This window comes from Propithecus coquereli, unplaced genomic scaffold (assembly GCF_000956105.1).
Source record: "Propithecus coquereli isolate 6110/MARCELLA unplaced genomic scaffold, Pcoq_1.0 Scaffold69, whole genome shotgun sequence".
NCBI classification, from domain to species: Eukaryota; Metazoa; Chordata; class Mammalia; order Primates; family Indriidae; genus Propithecus; species Propithecus coquereli.
The window spans coordinates 2,407,661-2,427,921 of NW_012152951.1; the positions used below are offsets into that span (position 1 = coordinate 2,407,661).

At 46.1% G+C, this 20,261-nt stretch overlaps 1 protein-coding gene across 1 annotated transcript in view; it reads left to right on the forward strand.

Moving 5' to 3' along the window:
- RSU1 (Ras suppressor protein 1) overlaps nt 1–17,909 on the forward strand; it is a 182,585-nt gene extending 164,676 nt beyond the window's left edge. Inside the window, exon 9 of the mRNA XM_012660931.1 lies at nt 17,331–17,909. Within this exon, the coding sequence (XP_012516385.1) occupies nt 17,331–17,433 (103 nt within the window). The 3' untranslated portion in view covers nt 17,434–17,909. The remainder of the gene's footprint in view (nt 1–17,330) is intronic.
- The last annotated feature ends 2,352 nt before the right edge of the window (nt 17,910–20,261 follow it).

The window sequence follows — 20,261 nt, forward strand, 5'->3', positions numbered from 1 at the left end:
AGGTTAAATGACTTGACCAAAGCCACACCGCTCAAGTTGCTATTCTGTTAAAGGGGAATATTAGAAACAGTCTCTCCCAAAGCAGAGAAATGTTCACGTAAATTATGAAATGCAGCGTGGATTCCTAGGTCACCTGTCAGTAACTATGGTCATGATCGTGTGCTAATACCGATGCTGTTAACTTTTATTTAAAATAATACACCTGTCAGCACACTATGATTATTACTGGTTTTGGGTTTTTGGCTTTTTTTAAGTGCCTTGGATGAAAACCTGAAAGAAATATACCAAAATACTAGTAGAAGTGATGTCAAAATAGGGTACTTCTAGTATCAGCCCTCTCTGAATGTCTATGTGAGTTGTAATGTTTCTATTTGCTTGAAAAATGAAATGTCTAAGTTAAAAAGGGAGATAGAGTTAACATTACTGCCAACGTTGCTTTTTCTCTGTAATTCTAGCTAAGAAGTGTCCATATTCCGCACATGTACAAACGTGCATGCGTCCATACATCTGGGCTCAGCAGTCTTCCCAGAGTTAGTTTGCTCGACCTTTGGGCAGAGGGGGTGTCCTGTCACCTCTTGTTCAAGAACACACATAAGACGCTTCTTTCGGGTACCAGCCAACATACTGATGGAAAGCAGTTGATCTGCTCCCTCTGTTTTGTTGTGTTGTGTTGTTTTGTTTTAATATAAGTCTGGAATGAGATTAAGCCTTACCTCTCCCAAGAGAAAGGGCCAAGAACCTGGCGCGTGCCTAGATTGGTTCACTGTGAATCACAGCGGTTGTTTGTGTCGCCATCACAGTGGGGAGACTCACGGGGAACCATAGCATCATCAGCTCTTTCACCTGGAAACAAGGTAGACTGTCTCACGTACTGCCAGGTTGACACTTGTTGCCGGCAGAAGGCATAGAACATTTTGTAAACTCCATGAATATTCTCAAGTGATACTGTTTTTATTTAAACATCCTTCCATCTGTGTCTTTCCATCCATTTTTCATTCCTTAGTACTTTATAATAGATGTGTTTTGAGCCAGAGCATTTTGGTAATCATTGCGAACATTGTGCTCCAGAGAGATGATTTTCAGCAAGGTACTGAGTACCTGACATTCAATCCTCATACTCAGTCTATTAGGTAGCAGGTGGGATGCCCATTGTACAGATGAGTAAAGTGGGCCTCACACAGGTTAACGATTTCTGCCTCTGTGGTTCTGTATGGTGATACATTCCTCAGTGATTCCTGTTGAGTTTGGGGTAAGTCTATTGTACCATCTAAGGGAGCTTTCTTTTCAGTTTCTGGTGTGTATGAGTTGTTCTTGTCAAAAATTAGCTGTTTCTTGATTTAACATGCACCAAAATTTTCAGATTCTTTTTGCTTATTTACTAATTTTGTGAATTTTTTTTTACTGAATTTGAAATTGATATATTGGTGAATTACCTACTGGGCATGATTCTTTCCCGTAAGTCCAGGGGAGCTTGGTCTACCTATTTTGTACTCCTTGTTCCTCATCTCCGCATGAACATTATTTTTGCCCTTATTTTGAACTCTTTTTTTTCTGGTCTTGATTCTGTGCCCACCATCCCTGCAAGGACCCTGACTCTAACCCAGTAATTTTTCCTTGAAACCCCAAATTCCCAAGGAATATGGCCTGGCGTGAGATCATTCCATGTGTTCTTAAAGTACATGCGATCGTCACATCCATCAATAGATAATCTTACGCACTCGCCAGAAGCACCGTGTCATGTCTGGGAAAAAGATTTAACGTCGGTTTTAAAGAGCTGTAGACGTTTTAATAAAAGTTTCTTCTCAGTTTTTCTCTGATGTGTATCAGGAGGAAAGTATAGTAGCAGAGAATATAGCATTACTGCAGCGTGTCTTTCTGAATACATTTCAGTTCATTGAGCTAGATTTCCCTGAAAAGGGTGCCTTCCCAGCCAAGTCAGCCCTAAAAACAACCACGGGGGCAAGCTCAGATCTGTGGTGCCTGCAGGTGTCGTTTTCTTATCCTTAATATCTTATTCTCTGGCATGGTGACGAACAGGATCAAAGCTAATAGTCCAGTGAAAACTGTCGACACCCAGTGTCAGATGGGGATGTGCTGAGCCCCACGCCCAGTTAGAGTGGCAGAGCCCACCGGCCAAAGGGCGAGCGCTTGGCGTGAACCCATGCGGTCCCCGAGCCTTCGTGCTGGTCAGTGACCGCTAAGGCGTGGCGGTGAGGTGGTCTCTCTGGGGACTCACAGTCTACTTAGAAGCAGTTCCAGGAGCAGGAAGCACAGAGACATATGGAAATTCCACTCTCATGCTTAATATACAACATGCAAAATGAATTTTTCATATTGGCTTTTTTAAAAAATGGAAGAGTTCCAGCTTTGCCTCGCTGGTGTGCCTTTTGGAGTTAGTGTCCTTTAAAGCAGCCAGAGGGGGAATAGCTGTAATGTAAGCAGAGTGGTGTTTGCAAGTGAGAGCTGTAGGAGAGGCGACAACGATTTTGGAAACATTATTCTGGGTGTTGAATTGAACAAAGAGTTATTACTGAAGGAAAAAAAAAAAAAATACCCAGAAACACGTTGTTAATACTCTCTTGGATTTGGGCGTGGAGAACCATCCTGTGAATTGAGTGAAGATAAATAGAGAGAAACATAGCAAATTAAGGGGACAAATAACCAGGGCGAAGGGGCGGGGGGAAGGTTACCCGCTGGCATCAGGAGAGGAAACATATAACCAGCGTCTGATGCATTTCCTTAAGAATCCGTGTGTTTGCAAATTGCCCTATTGCATCTTAGCAGAATGTGATCTGAGTAACGAAGAGCTGATGAGCGAACATGGTTGGATGAATTCCCTCAGTCCTCCTGAAATATAACAGAGCAAGGAACAGTATAATGAAAAACAACAGAGAGAGGAGCTAGGGGCTTAACTTATGATCAGTGTTCATTACAACAAATGACATTTCCACTGCAGAGTTACCATAAAGATTATTGACTCTTACGTAATGTGGTTCCCAGCTGAATAGATTGGAGAACAGCTTAGCCTGTGCATGGGAGAACTACAGCGAGAGGAGGACTGAAGATGTGATCGGTACCTGTATTCATGTTTTCAGTTGGTCCTGGCGAGCTGCCCGTTCAGGACCCTGGACAGAGCCAAAGAGCCTTCGTCTGGGAATTCTCTCCATGACCATCTCTGTCATTGGCTACCATGGTTGTGTTACACTCAGTGAAGACCAAGCTCGGAAAGTGACTAAACTTGTTGGGAGTTTTATATCCAAGGCCCCCTCCTTATGTTCTCTGCCGTTTGCTATTTTTCTCAAGCATACACATTACAACATTTTAAAAAATATCTCTTTGGAAAGGAAGCTGTGTTTTGTGGAAAACTTTGGGCACGCAACCATAAGGCATTTTGCAACTCCGTGGCTTCACCCAGCTTCAGAATGGACAAGCCCAGTGCTGAGCACAGCGCGTAATTGCCTTGGTGTGTTGAGCACCTGTTTGGTACCTGCTGAGCGCTCTGTTATTTCGTCCTCGCAACACCCCTATGAGTTACATACTGTTATTATCAGTCCTATTTTGCAGATGAGAAAGCATTCTCAGAGAGGTTAGGTAACTTGTCCAAGGGTACCCAGCTGCCAAGAATTACTAATGAGTTTCAAAATCATTTCTAACGGTCTGCTGTACATTGTAGCTTCCACGCAGGTGCTGAACATAAAGCGAGATTCATCCGTATTCATTTTCTCTCTCTCTCTTTCTCAAAGCAGGCTGGGTATCAAGTCTGTCCAGAATGTTTGCTTTCAGCCCATATTCACGAGTCGTGCGAGCCTTGCTTGTTGTGTATTTTAGAAGTCAGCTCCATAAAAGTGTCCCCCACTTAAAAGGGCTCACTGTCAATATCAGCCAGAGGTGCAGATGGCAGCCTTCAGTGACACGGGAGATACCTACCGAACAAGGGAATGCAAAGAGGCCAGTGGTAACGGACTGCCTTCCTGCAGAGGACGAAGCAAAGTGGCATTTGGAAGCACATCAACCGTTGTCAAAAGAATAATGAGGAAGAAATCTATGGGCGCTCAACAGTCTTGGAATCTCGCCCTTCCTTTAGTTTTCAGTTGTGTATTTCCGAGTTCTATGGGGAAAAAATAACACGTAATGAGGAATTCAAAAATACTCTTAACCCTGATACAACCAGCAGATGGAATGTTCGTCCCCTCTCTTCTAAGCTCCTCCTTCTCTGCTTTATGGAAGCCTCATCGTGATGTCCCATCTTGTGGCCCCCTGCAGTCTGTTCTGGAGACCACCCCCCTGCAGCCCACCCTCCCTGGCGTCCAGCCCAGAGGTCAGAGCCAGACAGGACGGAGGAGCGTGAAGTGCCAGAGGCTAGACTCGGCCCTGGCCACTTGAGAAGGCGCACAGCCGGTGAGGAGGTCTGGGCTGCCTGGAAGATGCCAGACTCGCGAATACCCCTGGCCTGTAGCTGCTGCTTCTCCAGCCCCCTCATGAGGGCCTCGGGGATAATGCACTCTGGCCAGCTGGGCTCTCAGGACCCCTGGCTCTTGAAGTTGCTTTTATGTTTTCTTGCTTTGGGGGGAGAGAGGGACTGAGCATACTTTTCTCCAACCAACTAGTGTTCGTGGGCTTCCAGAGTTACTTGTTTTGGCCTAAAGACCTTCCCAAGCTTATAACTATTGCAAACAATTAAGGATATTGGGGAAACCTTTACATAAATGGGAATACACAAGTGGGTGTATATATACCCATAAGTGGGTATGTATTCCTACTTACGTAGAAGTTGCCTAGATAGCCAGACAGACTTCCTTTTTTTAAAACATTAAAAGTAACCAAGTGGTCAGAATGCCAGGAAAGGGTCCATCAACCTTTAAAATGCCTTTCAGTCAAGTACAAGAAGATGGCTCAGCTCAGATTCTCCGTATGTGGTGTGTAGCACGGTGGCCACTAACTGCGTGTGACTCTTGAGCTCTTGACTTGTGACTCGTCTGATTGAGATGCGCCGTAACTATAAAATACCCAGCAGAGTTCAAAGACGTGATATCTAAAAAAAAATTACATTTATATAAATGTACTGAATTATTTATCATTAAATTAAAGATAACATAGATCATTCATCATTTTTAAATTGATGACATGTTGAAATGATACCATTTTGGATATATTGGGTTGAACAAAATATGTGATTAAAATTAATTTCATCTGCTGCTTTTTACGTTTTTAATACGGCCACGAGAAAATGTAAAGTTACATTTGTGGCTCGAATTGTATTTTGGATAGTGCTATTCTGTGGAGATACGTGAAATATGGAACAAGTCTCTGCAAATTGGAAGTACTAATATGTGTTTAAAAACAAGACTTTAAAAATAGCCCAGGAGGAGAGAGATTAACTCAGTCTAGGTATTCAGTGCAGCGAATACTACCAGACAAGACAGGGCTCGCTTTACCTTTGGGGGGAAAATGTGTTGGACCGAAATCTTCGTGGGTGATAGTTAGGCAGGGAAGAATGTTTTTCCCTGAGGACATTGTCAGGGTAGTAGGAGTCGATTGTTACGGAACATGGTTTGTTGATACTTGAAAATAACCATGGCGCGTGCGTTTCTTTGGGATCCTCCATCCGCGGTGTCGTCACACTGGGCCCGGGCGGTGCTTCGCGGACACCTCCTCTGGCATCTCCGCCCCACACTTTAACTTCCACCTCGCTCTCACCAGCTGTATTTAGAACGCTCTCGCACCTTCCAGGGGTGTTTTGTGGGTGAGATTCTTCGATGAAACACTCGGGATTCTTGGATGGAAGGGGCTGTTATGACAAGCTCTGGCTCTTCCCTCCTCGCCCACGGCCACAGTTTTGCTTGGAGCCCACAAGGCCCGTTGGGGGCATCAAACAGCTAAAGCTCTTGTGCAGAGAGAGTCACATCCTCCTTGCGGTGCCTTCCCGGGGTCCCCACCCAGATTCCTAGCTGATGCATGGAATCCTCTCATAGATCTTTTTAAATATCCTGCTTCGACTACAGACGTCTTAGTTTTTAACCTTTTTTGCATTTGCAGACCATAAATTCCTCCGCCTCTCTTAAAAAAATCTCGTTTAAAAAATCTTAGGAGGAAATGTATCACAACTATTAAATCTGCTGAATCTACCCAGGGAGCTACAAGTATAATATTTTTTACATGTTAAACCCTTTTTTTTCTTCAGAATTTTTTTCCATAAAACTCAGAAATACGAGCTTTATGGAAAGAAAATAAAAAAAGGATGGAATTCAAAGACTCGTCTCCTGTCAAGGTCTCCTAGATGTCTTCTCTGTTTTTCCTGTGGCAATTGTTGACTTGTCCCCAAATACCACTTGGTTTCTTTCCACACTGCAGCACGTTCCCTTGCCCACAAGACTGGGCCCCTCCCCTGCCACCAACCCCTCTGTCACTGGTCAGGAGTTCAAAGATTGGCATCTGGATGCTGGAAAAGCACATATCAACTTGATACGCCGTGTAGCAGGGATGGTGTTTGCCACTTCAGAGAGAGTGTAGCTCAGAACATCCGTGGATGATGGAGCAGGGGAAGATGACACAGTGCTGTCCAAAATCTCCAGCATGGCGCTCTGATCTAACCAGGGCACAGAATGAACCTTGGGGTTGCAAGCCCTATGAAGTTCCATTGCACGTGATTTGGTGAAGGGTTAAATGAGTGACTATTAAGTGAAATGCTACACAGGGTTCATATGTAAAGTGTATAAGTTCCAGCCAGGTGCCCAGCTCTGACCAGGTGGAAGCCATTGCCCGGAGTGCTCTGTTTCGACGGGCTCTGGGTCTGGGTGCATCCTTACAGAGCACCCACTCAGCATGTGACACCCGTCATCGTCGATGTGAGGTGGGGAGTGGCAGCAGGCGTGTTAGGTAGCCACCACTGCTATTTAAATCCAAGCTCCCCATTTTCTGTTTGGGGAAACACAGATCACCCAACTTACGGATTAATTCCAAAGCTTTCTCGGTCCCAATTCAGTGAGCTTTCGCCTGTACTCTGAAACTTACAGGATAGGCCTGTGCTTACACCTGATGACAGGTCCATCTTTCCAGTGACATGGCTGCACATCACCTGCCATGGTCAAATAGGTCACCTGGGCTGAGAGAAACTGAGAAGGAGGGACGTTTTCACCCTTTGTGCCTCCTTAGCCACAAAGAGGAGGAGGAGGAGGAACAGCAGTAACAGTGGTAGTAAGGATAACAATACTTTTGAGGAACAGCAGTAACAGTGGTAGTAAGGATAACAATACTAGTGTTAGTAATACCTCACTGTGTGCTTTTACCATTTGTGTTTACCTTAAAAGCGAAAGAAAGAAAAAGCAAAGGCTTCTCTTTTTGGTTACTAATACTCCTAGTTACGGGACACCACGTCTGTGTAGTGCCATCTACATCTGGAGCCGCAGGACATGCGTGTGCCCCGTGTGGTTTCATTCATGTGATACTTGAGGCTTAAAGGACCTAACATACAGGAAATGCCACCGAAGCTTCCTGTGTCGGATGCTGACATGCAGCTTGCTCGACTCGAGCGCTGCTGCGCTGACGACGGGCTTCACTGCTTCCGGGCTCCTGAGCAACCCCGAGCTGCTCATGGGGACCCCGAGTGTGGCCAGAGAGACCCTCATCCTTCCGTGGTAATAAAAGTTCATTCTCATTTTTAATTTGTTTTTCAAGAAAAAAAAGGTGGGGGGAAACACCCACTGCTTTTATAATGTTCATCTTAACTGAATTTTCTTTTATTAACAGCCGTCTTTCAACTCGTTCTTACTAACACCACATCTGATTAGTATTCAATAAAAGCCTCTTGTACCTCAAAGGGATTCAGTGGAGTCCCCTGGTCACGGTACTGGGAAAGAGGGTCTCTGCAAGGGGACGACGACGGCCTGGCTCCAAGAGGCCTCAGGAGGTGACACTATGGCTCATTTACCCTGTGCCTGTCCTGCCTTCAGCCTTTCGGCCTTAGAAACCCTGCAGCAAACGGAGGAAAACACCTGGGAAACTGAGTTAGGAACCAGAACTCCGTTACAGAGGACACGAGCCCCCAAGGACAAGAACACTTGCGGGGGTTGCAGAGCACATGTTCTCTCGCTGAACAGCCCTAAATGGAAACTGATGGACAGTCACCTGATGAGCGTGGAATTGAGAACGTCAGGAAATACTCCTTGGCTCAGATACTCATTCAGTCTGTCAATCAGTCCCTGTTTATTGGGTGACTGTTGTGTACCAGGCATCGGGCACTGGATTTAGACGTAGCGCCTGTCTCAGTGGCACTGACGATCCAGTTGGGATCCACATAGTCAGATACTTTCAACGCATCCTGGTTAAGTGCAGGGATACGCACTTTCATTCAGTCAATCAACAAACATTTATAGGGTGTCTATGGCATACCAGGCACAGAGGACTCTGAACAAGACAGACAAGGTTCCAGCCTTCTAGGAACAAATCTTCTATCAGGGGAGGCAGGAAACCAATAGTAATCGAATACACAAAATATATTGAGACAAATGGTGGGACGGGGAAACGAATAGTCAACACTAGCGTGGCCTTTGAGGAAGGCCAGAGTGACGTTGTGTCAGGATTCAGCATTCCTTTGATTTCAGGGAACACAAGGCCTAAAAGGGAGCGGGTGTTATTTGATAATTTTCTACTAAGCCAGCGATACAGTGGGCTTCGGGCCTGGGAGCCCGGTCGGTGTCATTGGGCCCGTTCTCTCTCCATCTTTCAGTTCCGCCGTGTCTTCGCCAGTTTCCCTCCCGGGCAGCTCTCTTCACACGGTGCCAGGCTGGGATGCTGGCAGAACTGGGCTCGTAGCGACTCTAATTCAAGTAAAACGGGAAAGAAAGGACTTTTCTCCCCCCAACAATCTGAGCTACAGTCCCAGGCCTCTTTCTCTCACTGGCCACACACTCACGAGTGACCCAGTTCCCATAGGTGGTGGGTCACCTGACACGCCAAAGACTGAGTTGAGAGTCGTGTTGACACTGTCACCAGGGCAGCACACCTGGGCTCTGCGGTCCAAATGCCTGCATTCTCATCAAGGTATTGAAGCTGTCTGTGCCTCTGTTTTCTCACCTGTAAAATGGGGGTTGCAACAACACCTGTCTCTGGGAGAATAACATTCCAGGCAGAGAGAGTAGCAAGGACAAACATCAGACATGGGCAAGCACCGGGCATCAGGAACGTGGAGGATCCGCTTGCTGGGCCGTGCAGGGCGGATACTGCCAGATTCGCTCTCTGTGCTTTCTTGTAGGGACGTGGTCCTGCCAGGGCGTCCGCGGGACCCACAGCTTGCTGGGCCCCACTGGCTTTCCCTGGAGGGTGCTTGGCGCCCACCTCCTGCATTTACCCTTCTCTTTCCTGTCCTGACCACACCCTTCCGATGGGTGGCTTCTCTCTCCAGCTTAGTTAATACCCTTGGTCTGGTTATAGTCGAGTCTTGCTGTTCTGGAAGATAGGCTGATGTCATTTTGGGTGACTTTTAATGTTCCTGCTTTGATCCATTTTGTGTTGGTTTTATCATTTAACACGCAAGGGCAATATTACTTCTCTTAAGTTCAAGTGTTGGGGGAGGGAGTGCCTCTCTCTCGCCCTGACTGTCCTAATCTCTTCAGCCAATTCTGTATGGGCAGGGTTTGAAATTTAAAGTGGGTTATGCGATATGAACTAAAGTAAGAATTTGTGATTGTATAGTATTAATATCCAGCTATCCGTGTTAAGAGGCCTATTAGATAATTACTGTTTAGCTTTTGAGAGCTAGATTCAAGTTAATGGATTTTCACACTAGTGTTTTTGAAGAATAATTTTTGAAAGGGGTACATCGCCCATGTGAAATAATTCCTCTCTTCCTTTGTTAGTTTAGAATATCCACATGTGTATTATAAACACATACAGAAATATACGGTTGGGTGTCTCTTTCTAATCATTACAAATGCCAAGTACTGAAAGAATTCTTTCTCTTCATAAAAAACATTGACTCCAGGTATGAAGTCTAACGGGGAAGCAGCTTGTTCGGGAAACTTACCAGTGCCCTTGGACCAATTTCCTTTGCCTTTGAGTTTATTCTGGAAATTGCAACATTTAGCACTTTGCCGTTTAATTTAAAAGGATTACCTATTTTCTTAAATGCTTAAGCAAGGAAGCAAGTTGCAGATATCGATTTTTCTCTGCATATATTCCGTGAAAGCTCCGTCCCCAGGGAACGTACCTCCTGAACTGCATGCTTGCTGGTGACAGCTTGGACCTCTGATACATAACCAAAGACCTTGCCTAATATCCTTGCAACTGCTCAGAGAATTTTTATTAAGTAAAAGCATCATTAGAGTAGACAGGATGATGAGGTTTAATGAGCATCTTTTGTGCACAATACTGTTAGTTTTGCTGGGCTAGAATGCGCATTTCTCCCCTCCAGTGGGGCAGACGGTGTCCAGTTTGTATGGGGTGTTTTTAAACCTGCCTTATATTTTATATTCGTATGTAGCTTGATATCTATCTAAAACCAGCTACACATTCCTTTTGGATATTTATATAGGTGCCGTTTGCACGTGCACGTTTATTTTTTTTTTTCTTTTTCCCCACTGTGTGTTGGGCACAGAAAGCAGTGAGGGTTATAACAGAGAAGAACGTGACAGACACTTACTGCCATCAGTGAGTTGCGTGGAACCATCTCTTGGAGGTTTGATCTCAAAAAAAAAGAAAATCATTGCATTTTGAATTAATGAGACTTCTCATAGGAATAGGGGCAACTGTTCGTTTTCTTTTCTTTAAGACTCAGCAATTTATGTGCTAAGGTTCTGTCACCAGCCCCTCAGAGCTGCTAGATAGGATAAATAAAGATATGGCAAGTGCTTATTAATAATCTAGGCTTCACACGTTGTCCACAGATTTATTTGCGGAGACTTTAAATTTAGCCTCCTCCCAGAAGATTACAGATTATAAGCAAAATTATTTCTTTCCATTATTTTCACTGACCGTCTCCTTAGATTTTAAAATTGGTTCTTTTCTTGGTCTGTCTAAGAACTTTCCATGGAAACACCCAAAACAACAGTAGGGATGCATATGACATGAGCAAATGACTTAAGAACAGCATATTGTACCTCTCATGTACCTGGCATTCTGAAACACAATATTTACATAGCACACAATGTGTTTCTAGCAGTGCCTTGAGTGTATAGACTACAAAAGAAGATAAGTCTGCAGTCCCTGTGCAGATAGTCCCAATTTCCAGATAAGGTAGCAAAGGTTCTGGAAAGGCACAGGACTCGGCGGTCACTCAGCTCTTAGGTGGCAGAACTCGCACTGTTCCTGTCTTTTCTACACTCCATGCTGCCCATCTCCAGCCCGGTCTTAGGTTACACGCGCCTGTTAGTGCACGGAGAGAGATGAGGTTGGGCAAGTTAGGCCTCCAGTGCCATGCGCTATAGCTGCTGTGTGCCGGAGACCAGGCTGGGTCCCCGACCCAGGGGGCGTTGGGTGCTGTTTTCCATGCACGCACCAGGTTGCTCGGGCAGTCATGTGTAAGACACGTTGGAGGAAGAGAGGTATCAGAATCAGGGAAGCCAAGAAGGGAACCGTTACACTAATCTAACGGCCGTGTGATGTGGGCCTGTGATTTAGGGTAGAAAAAAAAAAGAATGAATAAAGTGGAGAGGAAAATGGAAATAAGAATAAACCAAGCACCATAAAGCAGCTGATTAACCCATCAAGTTAGGAACCTTTGAGAAACTGATGAAAGCTGTGGTCCTTTTCTGCTGAAACATACACGTACAACTTTACTTAAGAGCTTCAGGTACTTCCGTGGTCCGAGGCTAAGAATTTCGACTGTAGGGGAAACTGCTATCATATTTGATTAATACGGCGACTGGACAAAGAGGCGGATGTCAAAGCGACTTCAACGTTTGACCCTAACGGTCTGGAGATGCAGAGGGATAGACTGGGGAAGGAGGTGTAGAGGCCCTTATCTGCTTTGCGGGGAGGACTGATAGCCGAGTGTCCAACTGGGCTGAAGCGGGTGGTGACTTGGAGAGCTGCCACTCTGAGATAATCATTAAAGCTATAAAATTAGATGATCTTTCTAAGGAAGAGGATACAAAGAGATAAAAGCACAGACACCAGGACCAAAGAGGTGTCCAGAGAGAGAACAAGAGCCAGGATAGTGTCCAATATCCCCATTAGCCAAGGCAGGAAATTTTCAAGGAGTGGGATGGGCCCGGCAGGGGAGGGGATCTCCACCGCTGCAGCAACGAAGGGCTGTGAGATCCTTGGCTCCAACTGAAATGATAAGACTCGAGCATTTTTGCAAACCTGAAGATGCCCATGTTAAATGAAATTCACCTGTCAGTAATAGAAAGTCATGCATATCATGCTGCTTAATGAAAAAAGGTGTTGCAAAACTTATTCAGAGTGTGGTGGGCTGGAATTTTTTGGCCGTGCGATCTTAGCTGTCAACAGGGAGTGGTGGTCAGTTGCGTGGGGCTTAAATTAACCAGTCTGCAGGGTACTTCAACAACACGCCTCCGAAGTCACCAGCTTGGTGACCCGGGCAGGCCGCAGAATCATTTCTTAATGATTCCTCCAGAGATGGTCTTTGGAAGGGGCTCTTCAGGCAGCCACCGCAGGCAGGGCCCACTCCCAGTTTCGCCTTTGGACTCCACGGATGAGCTAGAGAGCCCCCAGGAGCACAGGCAGGCCGGCGTGCTCACCTCCCGCAGCTGAGAGCATCCCAGGCATCTCGTCTTTGAAACTGTCTTCGGTGACAGAAGCCTGTTCATCAGACTCCCGAGAGCAATTGATCCTCTCGTGTCACTTTGGAGTGCTGTTTGTTGGCTTTTTCCCCACTCTTTAATCATCTCCCAATTATCACCTACAAGCCAGATGTCAGTGGGGAGAATGACTCTGTGCCAGAGGGTCCCCTCCACTTTCTGGACTGAGCATTCTGCCACCGGCTGCTGCAGCCCCAGGGGTGACCTTGAGCCAGGCTGCCTTTATCACACTCTCGAGCTGGCGTAGCCAGGCAGCAGTGCTCACTGAGACCCTCCCCAAGAGGGGAGCTGCCCCAAAGGCACAGGGTGGCACTGCGGGTTCCAGGCTGCACTCCGGGCGTGGTGGCAGCTTGCGAGGAGCAGAAGGAACTGGCCAGGTAGGCTGAGTCACGGAGCTTTGTGAGAGGTTAGAGGCAGCAGCTGCCATTCTCCAACACCTACTGTGTACCCACAGACAGAGGAGTGTTTCCACGTCTCATTTAATCCTCCTCCCAAGCCCTCCAGGGTGGCTGGACATTTTCATCCTCATTTTGCAGAGGGGGACCCCAGACTGTGGCACGTTAGTGATATTCCTAAGGCCACACGTCATCCAGGACCGAGCAGGGTGTGGAATGCGGAGGTGAGCATGAAGCCCAGGGACCGTTCTCCAGGAATCAGTCCCCCATGCAAGGCCAGACAGGTGCCCCGGCGCAGAGAGCTGTGGCAGCGATGGTGGCGCCGCGGGCATGTGCTGTCTGGGAGGCAGCGGTAGCGCCAGGGCCTGAGGGAGGGATGGTCAGGTTTTCCCAGGTGCAGGAGGTGATGGGAAGGAACAGGCCGAGCAGGAGAAGCTGTGTTCGCCAAAGCCCCAAGGGAAAAATACAGGAGTCACAAGAGGAGGAAATTGAGTGGTGGGGAGGACAGAAGTCCTGAGCGATCCTGGCGCTTCCGCACGTGGCCCTGCGTGGTGTGCTGTGCTCCCCGCTCTCAGGAACTGCAAGTAATAAAGCGTCTTCTACTCGGTCACTGTTATGAATTAAATCCAGGTACAAGCAAAACACGGGCCATGAGCATTAGCTTCAGAGAATGGGGGGACAGAGATAGATGGTCCAGTTCACAGTAGAGAGGCCACAGTTTGCACACCTGCGTTTGCTGCTTCTGGTAGAAACAGCACCCATGTTTCCTTTGGGGTACCTTGCCTTTCCCAAAACTCGGTCCTACTTTTCACTGAGCAGCTACACCAGAAACTTGACAGCTTTTCCTGCTGAAATTAAGCAGAATCCTCACCAGTAGGCTGCCCCGCCAGGCCTAGAGAAGGTTCCCGTACTTACTCTGTTAGTTCTCTGTCGCTGCTGTAACACATTACCGCCAACTTCGTACCCGAAAACAAAACAAATTTATTATCTTATAATTCTAGAGGTCAGAAGTCTGGAATCAGTGTCAGTACGTTTGCGTCTTTCTGGAGACTAGGGAAGGACAGGTTGCCAGCTTCTAGAAGCCTCCTGTACCCCTCAGCTCACAGCCTCATTCTTCTAAGACCCTTTTGATGACATCGGGGCCACCAGATCATCCCGGATTGTCTTCCCAGCTCAGAGTCCTTCACCGAATCACACCCGCAGAGTCCCCTCTGCCGTGTAAAGTGCCACAGTCACGGGTTCCGGGGATCAGGATGTGGCCGTCTTTGGGGGCTGTTGTTCCGCCTACCCACCCTTACTCACCAAATCGAGGCCCGTGGCTACTAACTGGTGGAGCCACAAGATTTTGGAGCCTGCGATGCTTGTTGTCACTGCTCTGTCACAGCCTGGTCCCCACGTGGGAATGGCCGCTTAGTAAAACGCCGACTCTCATCTGCCCACAGCAGCCGGAGGAGTTAAAGGATCGTGCGGCGGACGGCGGCGGCCTCCAGCTCTGCCAGTGACTCACCGAGGAAGTGGGGCGATGCATTTAGCTCTGCCTTAGTTGCTTTCCTCAAAGAGGATGAAAACCTTTTTTCCAGGGGCGTTTGGGGATTTAGCATTGATAGAAAATGACGCTGTTACCCTTCAGAGGAAAAAGCCCTAAAGAAGTAAGGAAATCATGTAATTATCTTTATTTAATTGCTCTGACTATGACCCCACATCAGTCCTATTTTTGAGCAAGCATTCGCTGGCCACTTCCAGTAGACCTGCCGCGGTGCCGGGCTTGTTGAACTGCCACTGCCACCCCACGAAGAAAACAGCATCCTTATTTTACAGATCTAGAAACTGAGGCTCGGAGGAGGAGGTGAAAATTGCTAATCATTTGCCCAGAGTCAACACAGCTAGTAAGTGTCAAAAGTAGAGTCTGAACATCAAGTTCAGGGCCACCATCTCACTCCTGGTTCTTCATAGGGACTTGCTGTGTAGCCCCAGGAAGTTAGGCGCACACACAGTGGAATCTGAATCTAAAAAGGCAGGAATTGAAACACTGGAACATTCCAGTTCCCTCTGGAAAAGGAGAGGAGCCCGCTGAGTCCCAAGTAGTTCTGTAGCCCCCCCACTTCTAAGATAACTTCCCTGGGTGTTGCCCCCAGAGCCGGCTGAACACCCACCCCTCGGAGAAGCCCTCCCTTCCCCCCTCGGCCCTTACGCTGTTCGGGACATGACACAAGCAGACCCTGATCAATTCCTTTCGATTCCTGCTTCTCTCCCCCTCCTCTCACCTCCTGTGCTCACCAAGACCCTTTCCTGGCACCCGGGTATCGCCGGGTTTCCATGTGCATGGACTGTGGGGTCCGATCTCTGCAGATTTTTAAAGTTCGATGTTGTCCGTGAGTAGGAACATGTATATATTTCTTCCTTCGTGGGGATAAGGGGTTGGAAAATAGAGGAAAGAGATAAAGGCTGTAGGAAAGCCGTGTAACTGAAGACACTGAGGCCCTAGGGGCCCGTGCGAAGGCCCAGAACAGAGTGAGACCGCGGCTTCCTGTAGGTGAAAGGCGCTTGGAGACCAGAGGCCTCCGGGGTTCATCATCTGCAGTGTTAACCCCCCGAGTGTCCGTAAACCGCCATCCTAGGAGGAAGAGGAGTGCAGGGGCTGGGAGAGGAACAAGTGTGTTTCAGAGTGCGTCGGCAAAGGCGAGGCATGGAGTGGATGGATCCGCTTGGGCTCGGGTTTCTTCTACCTGTTGGGTGTATCTGGGAGAGCGGCTGGGAAGGAGGAACACAGGTTGGGCCCCCTGGATAATACAGGGTGATGTCCCCATCCTAAGATCCTTAATTACACCCGCAGAGTCCCTTCTGCCATGTAAGGTAACATAGTCACAGGTTTCGAGGATTAGGACATGGATGTCACTGGGAGTTGGGGCAGCCACAGAGGTAAGGTTGGACACACTGAACTTTCCTTTCTGTCCAAACCAGGGGCTCTTTACCTGGGGTTCAGGGCCCCCAGGTATCCCCGGCCTAGTCTTCAGGGGGACCTGCAGAGTGTGGGAGAGGGGACTTTCCTGGGAGCGGGTTCTCTTGGGGAAGGAGATGTTTCTTCTGTGGCTCCAGGGAAGACACTGCTGGGTGGGCAGGAAGGGGCCTCGCTCTCCATTCCAGGAGCAAAAGCTCAAAACTAATTCCCACAGCAGTCGAAAGCCAGTTTGCAGACTCTCGTGTTACGTGTCTGGGACATAGGACACGAGATGCTCTCCCTAGAGAGCTAAATACTGCCGCACCGTGCGTGGCCACCGGGTGCCAGCATCAAGACAGGATGTCAGTTCCTACAGTGGACATTGGAACTTGGGCCACCTCGTACGGGGCGGTCACGCTCTGTGTCGTGCTCTTCCAGTTGGCTCAAGGCCACCGCAGAAAGCAGAGTCGCGTGGTTCCTTTCGCTGGAGGAGCTGAGACCTGCCCCCAGGGTTCTCTTGGAGACACAGTTACAGCCATAAGAGGAGTTAAGGATGAGCTCTATTTATTTTAGGGTGGCTTTTAATTTAGTTTAATCAGAGTTACTCATAAATTATCGATTAATTACCTTCTGCTGTTCCGCTGAATCCTCTCAGCCATGGAGGCAGCTTCGCTGCGCGGTGACTGCCAGCCGCCGTGATCGTAGGGCGCTGTCAGCGTTTAATCAGCGGTACTTATTAACGCGGCATTGATGTGTGGTCGCCGTCCCTGCGCTATCCATCACGCGTGAGCAGCCAGCGCCGTCGCGGGCTCCATTGCTCTTTGTCACATCAGCCAGCCCCCGGGCTTTCCGGCCAAGCGTGTGCTCACTTCCCACTAAGTGGACGCTCTGTCTCTTCCGTGCAACCCAATTTCTGTCATTGTCGACTTGAACACTCGCCACCTTTTGAACCGCAGTCCGGAACGGCTGGACTGAGCATCACCGGTCCTCCCAGTGGGTGTGAAAGCCCAGGAAACTTGTCCATGACCAGATGTCATGGCTTGGTGCGCATGCGCGTGCGCAAGAGAATTTCACAGTCGCAAACACAGATTGTGACCCAGAGAAAGCAGAAGTGATCTTTTGGCGTTCTTTGGCTTACTGTCTATTTCTGGAAATGAATCTCATGTTGAAAACTCTACCAGTAGAAGAGTATGTTGTATTAGTAAAACAGATCTCATGGTTTCCTCTCTCTCTTTTCAGCCTCTATGGCAGACACATGCAGGCAAACCCAGAACCTCCAAAGAAGAACAATGACAAATCCAAAAAGATCAGCCGGAAACCCCTGACAGCCAAGAACAAATAAGGAGCTGGCATCAGTTGGACTTCCGGCCTCTCCTGTCACCAACACTGTCCTCTCTTGCTCTGTGTCTCAAGTAAACACAATAGTGTGGCCTTTCTTTTTCTCTTTTCACTCTGTTGTTCTAGTACTTTCCACCTTACCTTTTAGATTCTTTTTGGTAGGTGGTAGATTGTTATAAGGTCTTAAAACCTTTTCCATTTGTTTCTTTAAAATTGCCCAAGGCAGGGAACAAAGCTCTTATTCAACTGCAAATTCCATAGTAGGCACAGGTTTCAGTTCCTTGAATAGACATCACAAGGTTGCTTATTATCAAAAGAATAATTAAAATCATGTAACCATTTAAATGTCACAGGTAACACTTTTCACTCTTTCTGTTTATTCACATTATTTTGCTTTATTAAAAGCCGCCTTTCACCACCAAGATATTATGTTAATTTAACTTACAAATGATTTTAATAAAATCTTGAATTTGTATCACATGTTGCTGCTTGACTAGAATGAGGGGTGGACATATTTTCGTTTACTTTTTTTCCCCAAAAATTTCTTATCCAGTTTTTATTGGTTATAGATGATAAACTCCAAAACTTTTCATGAAAGAAATGCAAAATTAAATCAGAGCTCGTTTCTTCTCACATTAATTTGTCAGATTTTTTTTTTTTTTCTTTGAAGACTGTTTCTAAATTAGGAAGCAGCAGAAAAACACATCTCTAGAGATTCTGCCAAAGGATTTTGGAAAGTAGCATTTCTTCGCCAAAGAAATGGTGACTTCTGCCAGGGGCTGGTAGTCAAGAGCTGTGAAACGATGAGAGGGGAAAAAAAAAAAAAAATAAGTATGTTTTTTGTCACTGCAGAAAATCTGCTCCTATCCAAGCATTCTCCTAAGCGACTTTAATGCCAAAGAAGTTGTGTAAATGTGCACACACGACCAGTGTGGAAACTGCTGTGGCAGAGTCATTAAACAACCAATTGTTTAACATCTGTGAGAGGCAGCTTTCCTTCTCCTCCACTGTGATATATAGGGAAATGAAAATAAATCCAAGCCGAGGTTTTGTGCTTACGAAGAGGGCCGCCAGCGCCAGGATGCCGCCCAACAAAAGGTGTGTGAAGATGCAGTAGATTCTCAAATGGATTGTGGGAGAGGAGTCTACAGTCACCTCTGCTTCATCTCCTTCCAGCTTCCCTGTTGAGCTCCCAAGACCACTGGGACAGGGACTGTATAAAAAAGCCAAGATCAAAACAAAACAAAAAGTCCCCAGTTCATGAGGAAACAGACTTTGCATTTCAATCTGAGAGGCCACAGAGCAAGCTCTAAACTTTCTGCTTCTGGACAACTTCCTGATAGAACGTGAGCTGCGAGAAGAGGCATTCCCGGGTGCCCTCGCCCGTTTGGGGGTAGACCCGATGTCATCTTTCTAGCTGCAATGTTTCCCTCTGCCCAGATTTTTCTAATTGATTTTCTTAGCTTGTGAAATTGCAGGAGGAAGAACAATGAATGCCCCTGCTGTTGTGGTTGATTGGAAAGACTTGTAAACTAGCAGCAAAGCATTAGTAAAAATACAACAGTATTAAGGGCCCTTGTGAGTCTAATTTTTTTCAAAAGGTGAAAACTCAAGATAGAAATATGGGCAGCGCACATAAACTCACAGGGAGGAAACATGAAGGAGTCAAAGTCTCACTAGTAATCAAAAATATACAAATCAAAGCAAAAATAAGCTGTGCGTAACAATGAGAAATGTGCAGATATTTTTTAAGGCAGTATTTAAGTGCAAGAGGAGTAACATGAGATAAACATTTTTATGCATCACTGTAGGGCATATAAATTTCCAGAAAGGTGGTAGCAGTTTGACAATATGTGTAGCAAAACTTTAAAATTGTACACTGGGACCCAGAATTCTTATTTCTAGGAATTTATCCTAAGGAAATTATCAGAGATGCACACCAAGAGCTGTGTTTGAGAATTGTCCTTACAACATTCTATACACAATAAAAACATGGGGAAAAACCAGATACTCACGATGGAAGAATGACTCAGTGAATTGTGGCGTGTTCACATGACAGACTTTTATGAAGACGTTAAAAATATCTAAGGGCAAAGGGAGATAATTATATCCAGCTAAATAGGAAAATCAAGATTTAAAAAACTATACAAGGGTGCTCCCCGTTGTATAAAAGGAAAATTGTGTTTGTAATATGTATGCATAAAAAATTAAAATGGAACACAATTTTAATGCAGATAAATTTTATCTGTATGGTGGACTAACGCTTTTCCTAATTTCCTTTTTTTGTACTTATTCTGTACTTTAAATTTTTTATAATGAGCATGTATACTTTTATCAGAAAGTATTAAATATTTTTTCAAAATGAAATTAGTGTATTATGGTATATTATACAATCCAGAAAATACATATATTTAAATGCAAAGCATACTATAAAATGTCAGGGTGGTTCTCTCTTTTTTTTTTTCTTTTCTTTTCTTTCGTTACCAAAATGAGTTGCACATCTTTTCATACACTGGTTTTGGTTACTTTATATCTGGATTAATAAATCCACAGTTTGAAAGGTGACCTTTTCACAAAAATAATGTGACCTTCTTAGCACGGTGATGAAATCGGTTGTCGCCAGTGATGCTTTGCAGTCTAGTCAAATGGAGGCACAATAAATATTTGATTGGATTTAGTATGAATTGGATATTTATATTAATTTGGATTGTGTGAAGCTAATATTAAGAAGGAGGGAAGGAAAAAATTCTAAGACACTCCTTTAGGGTTGTCTGCGTTGTAATTTGAGTCCACTTCATCAAGGCAGAGTTTTACTAAAGGAAAAACAATCTT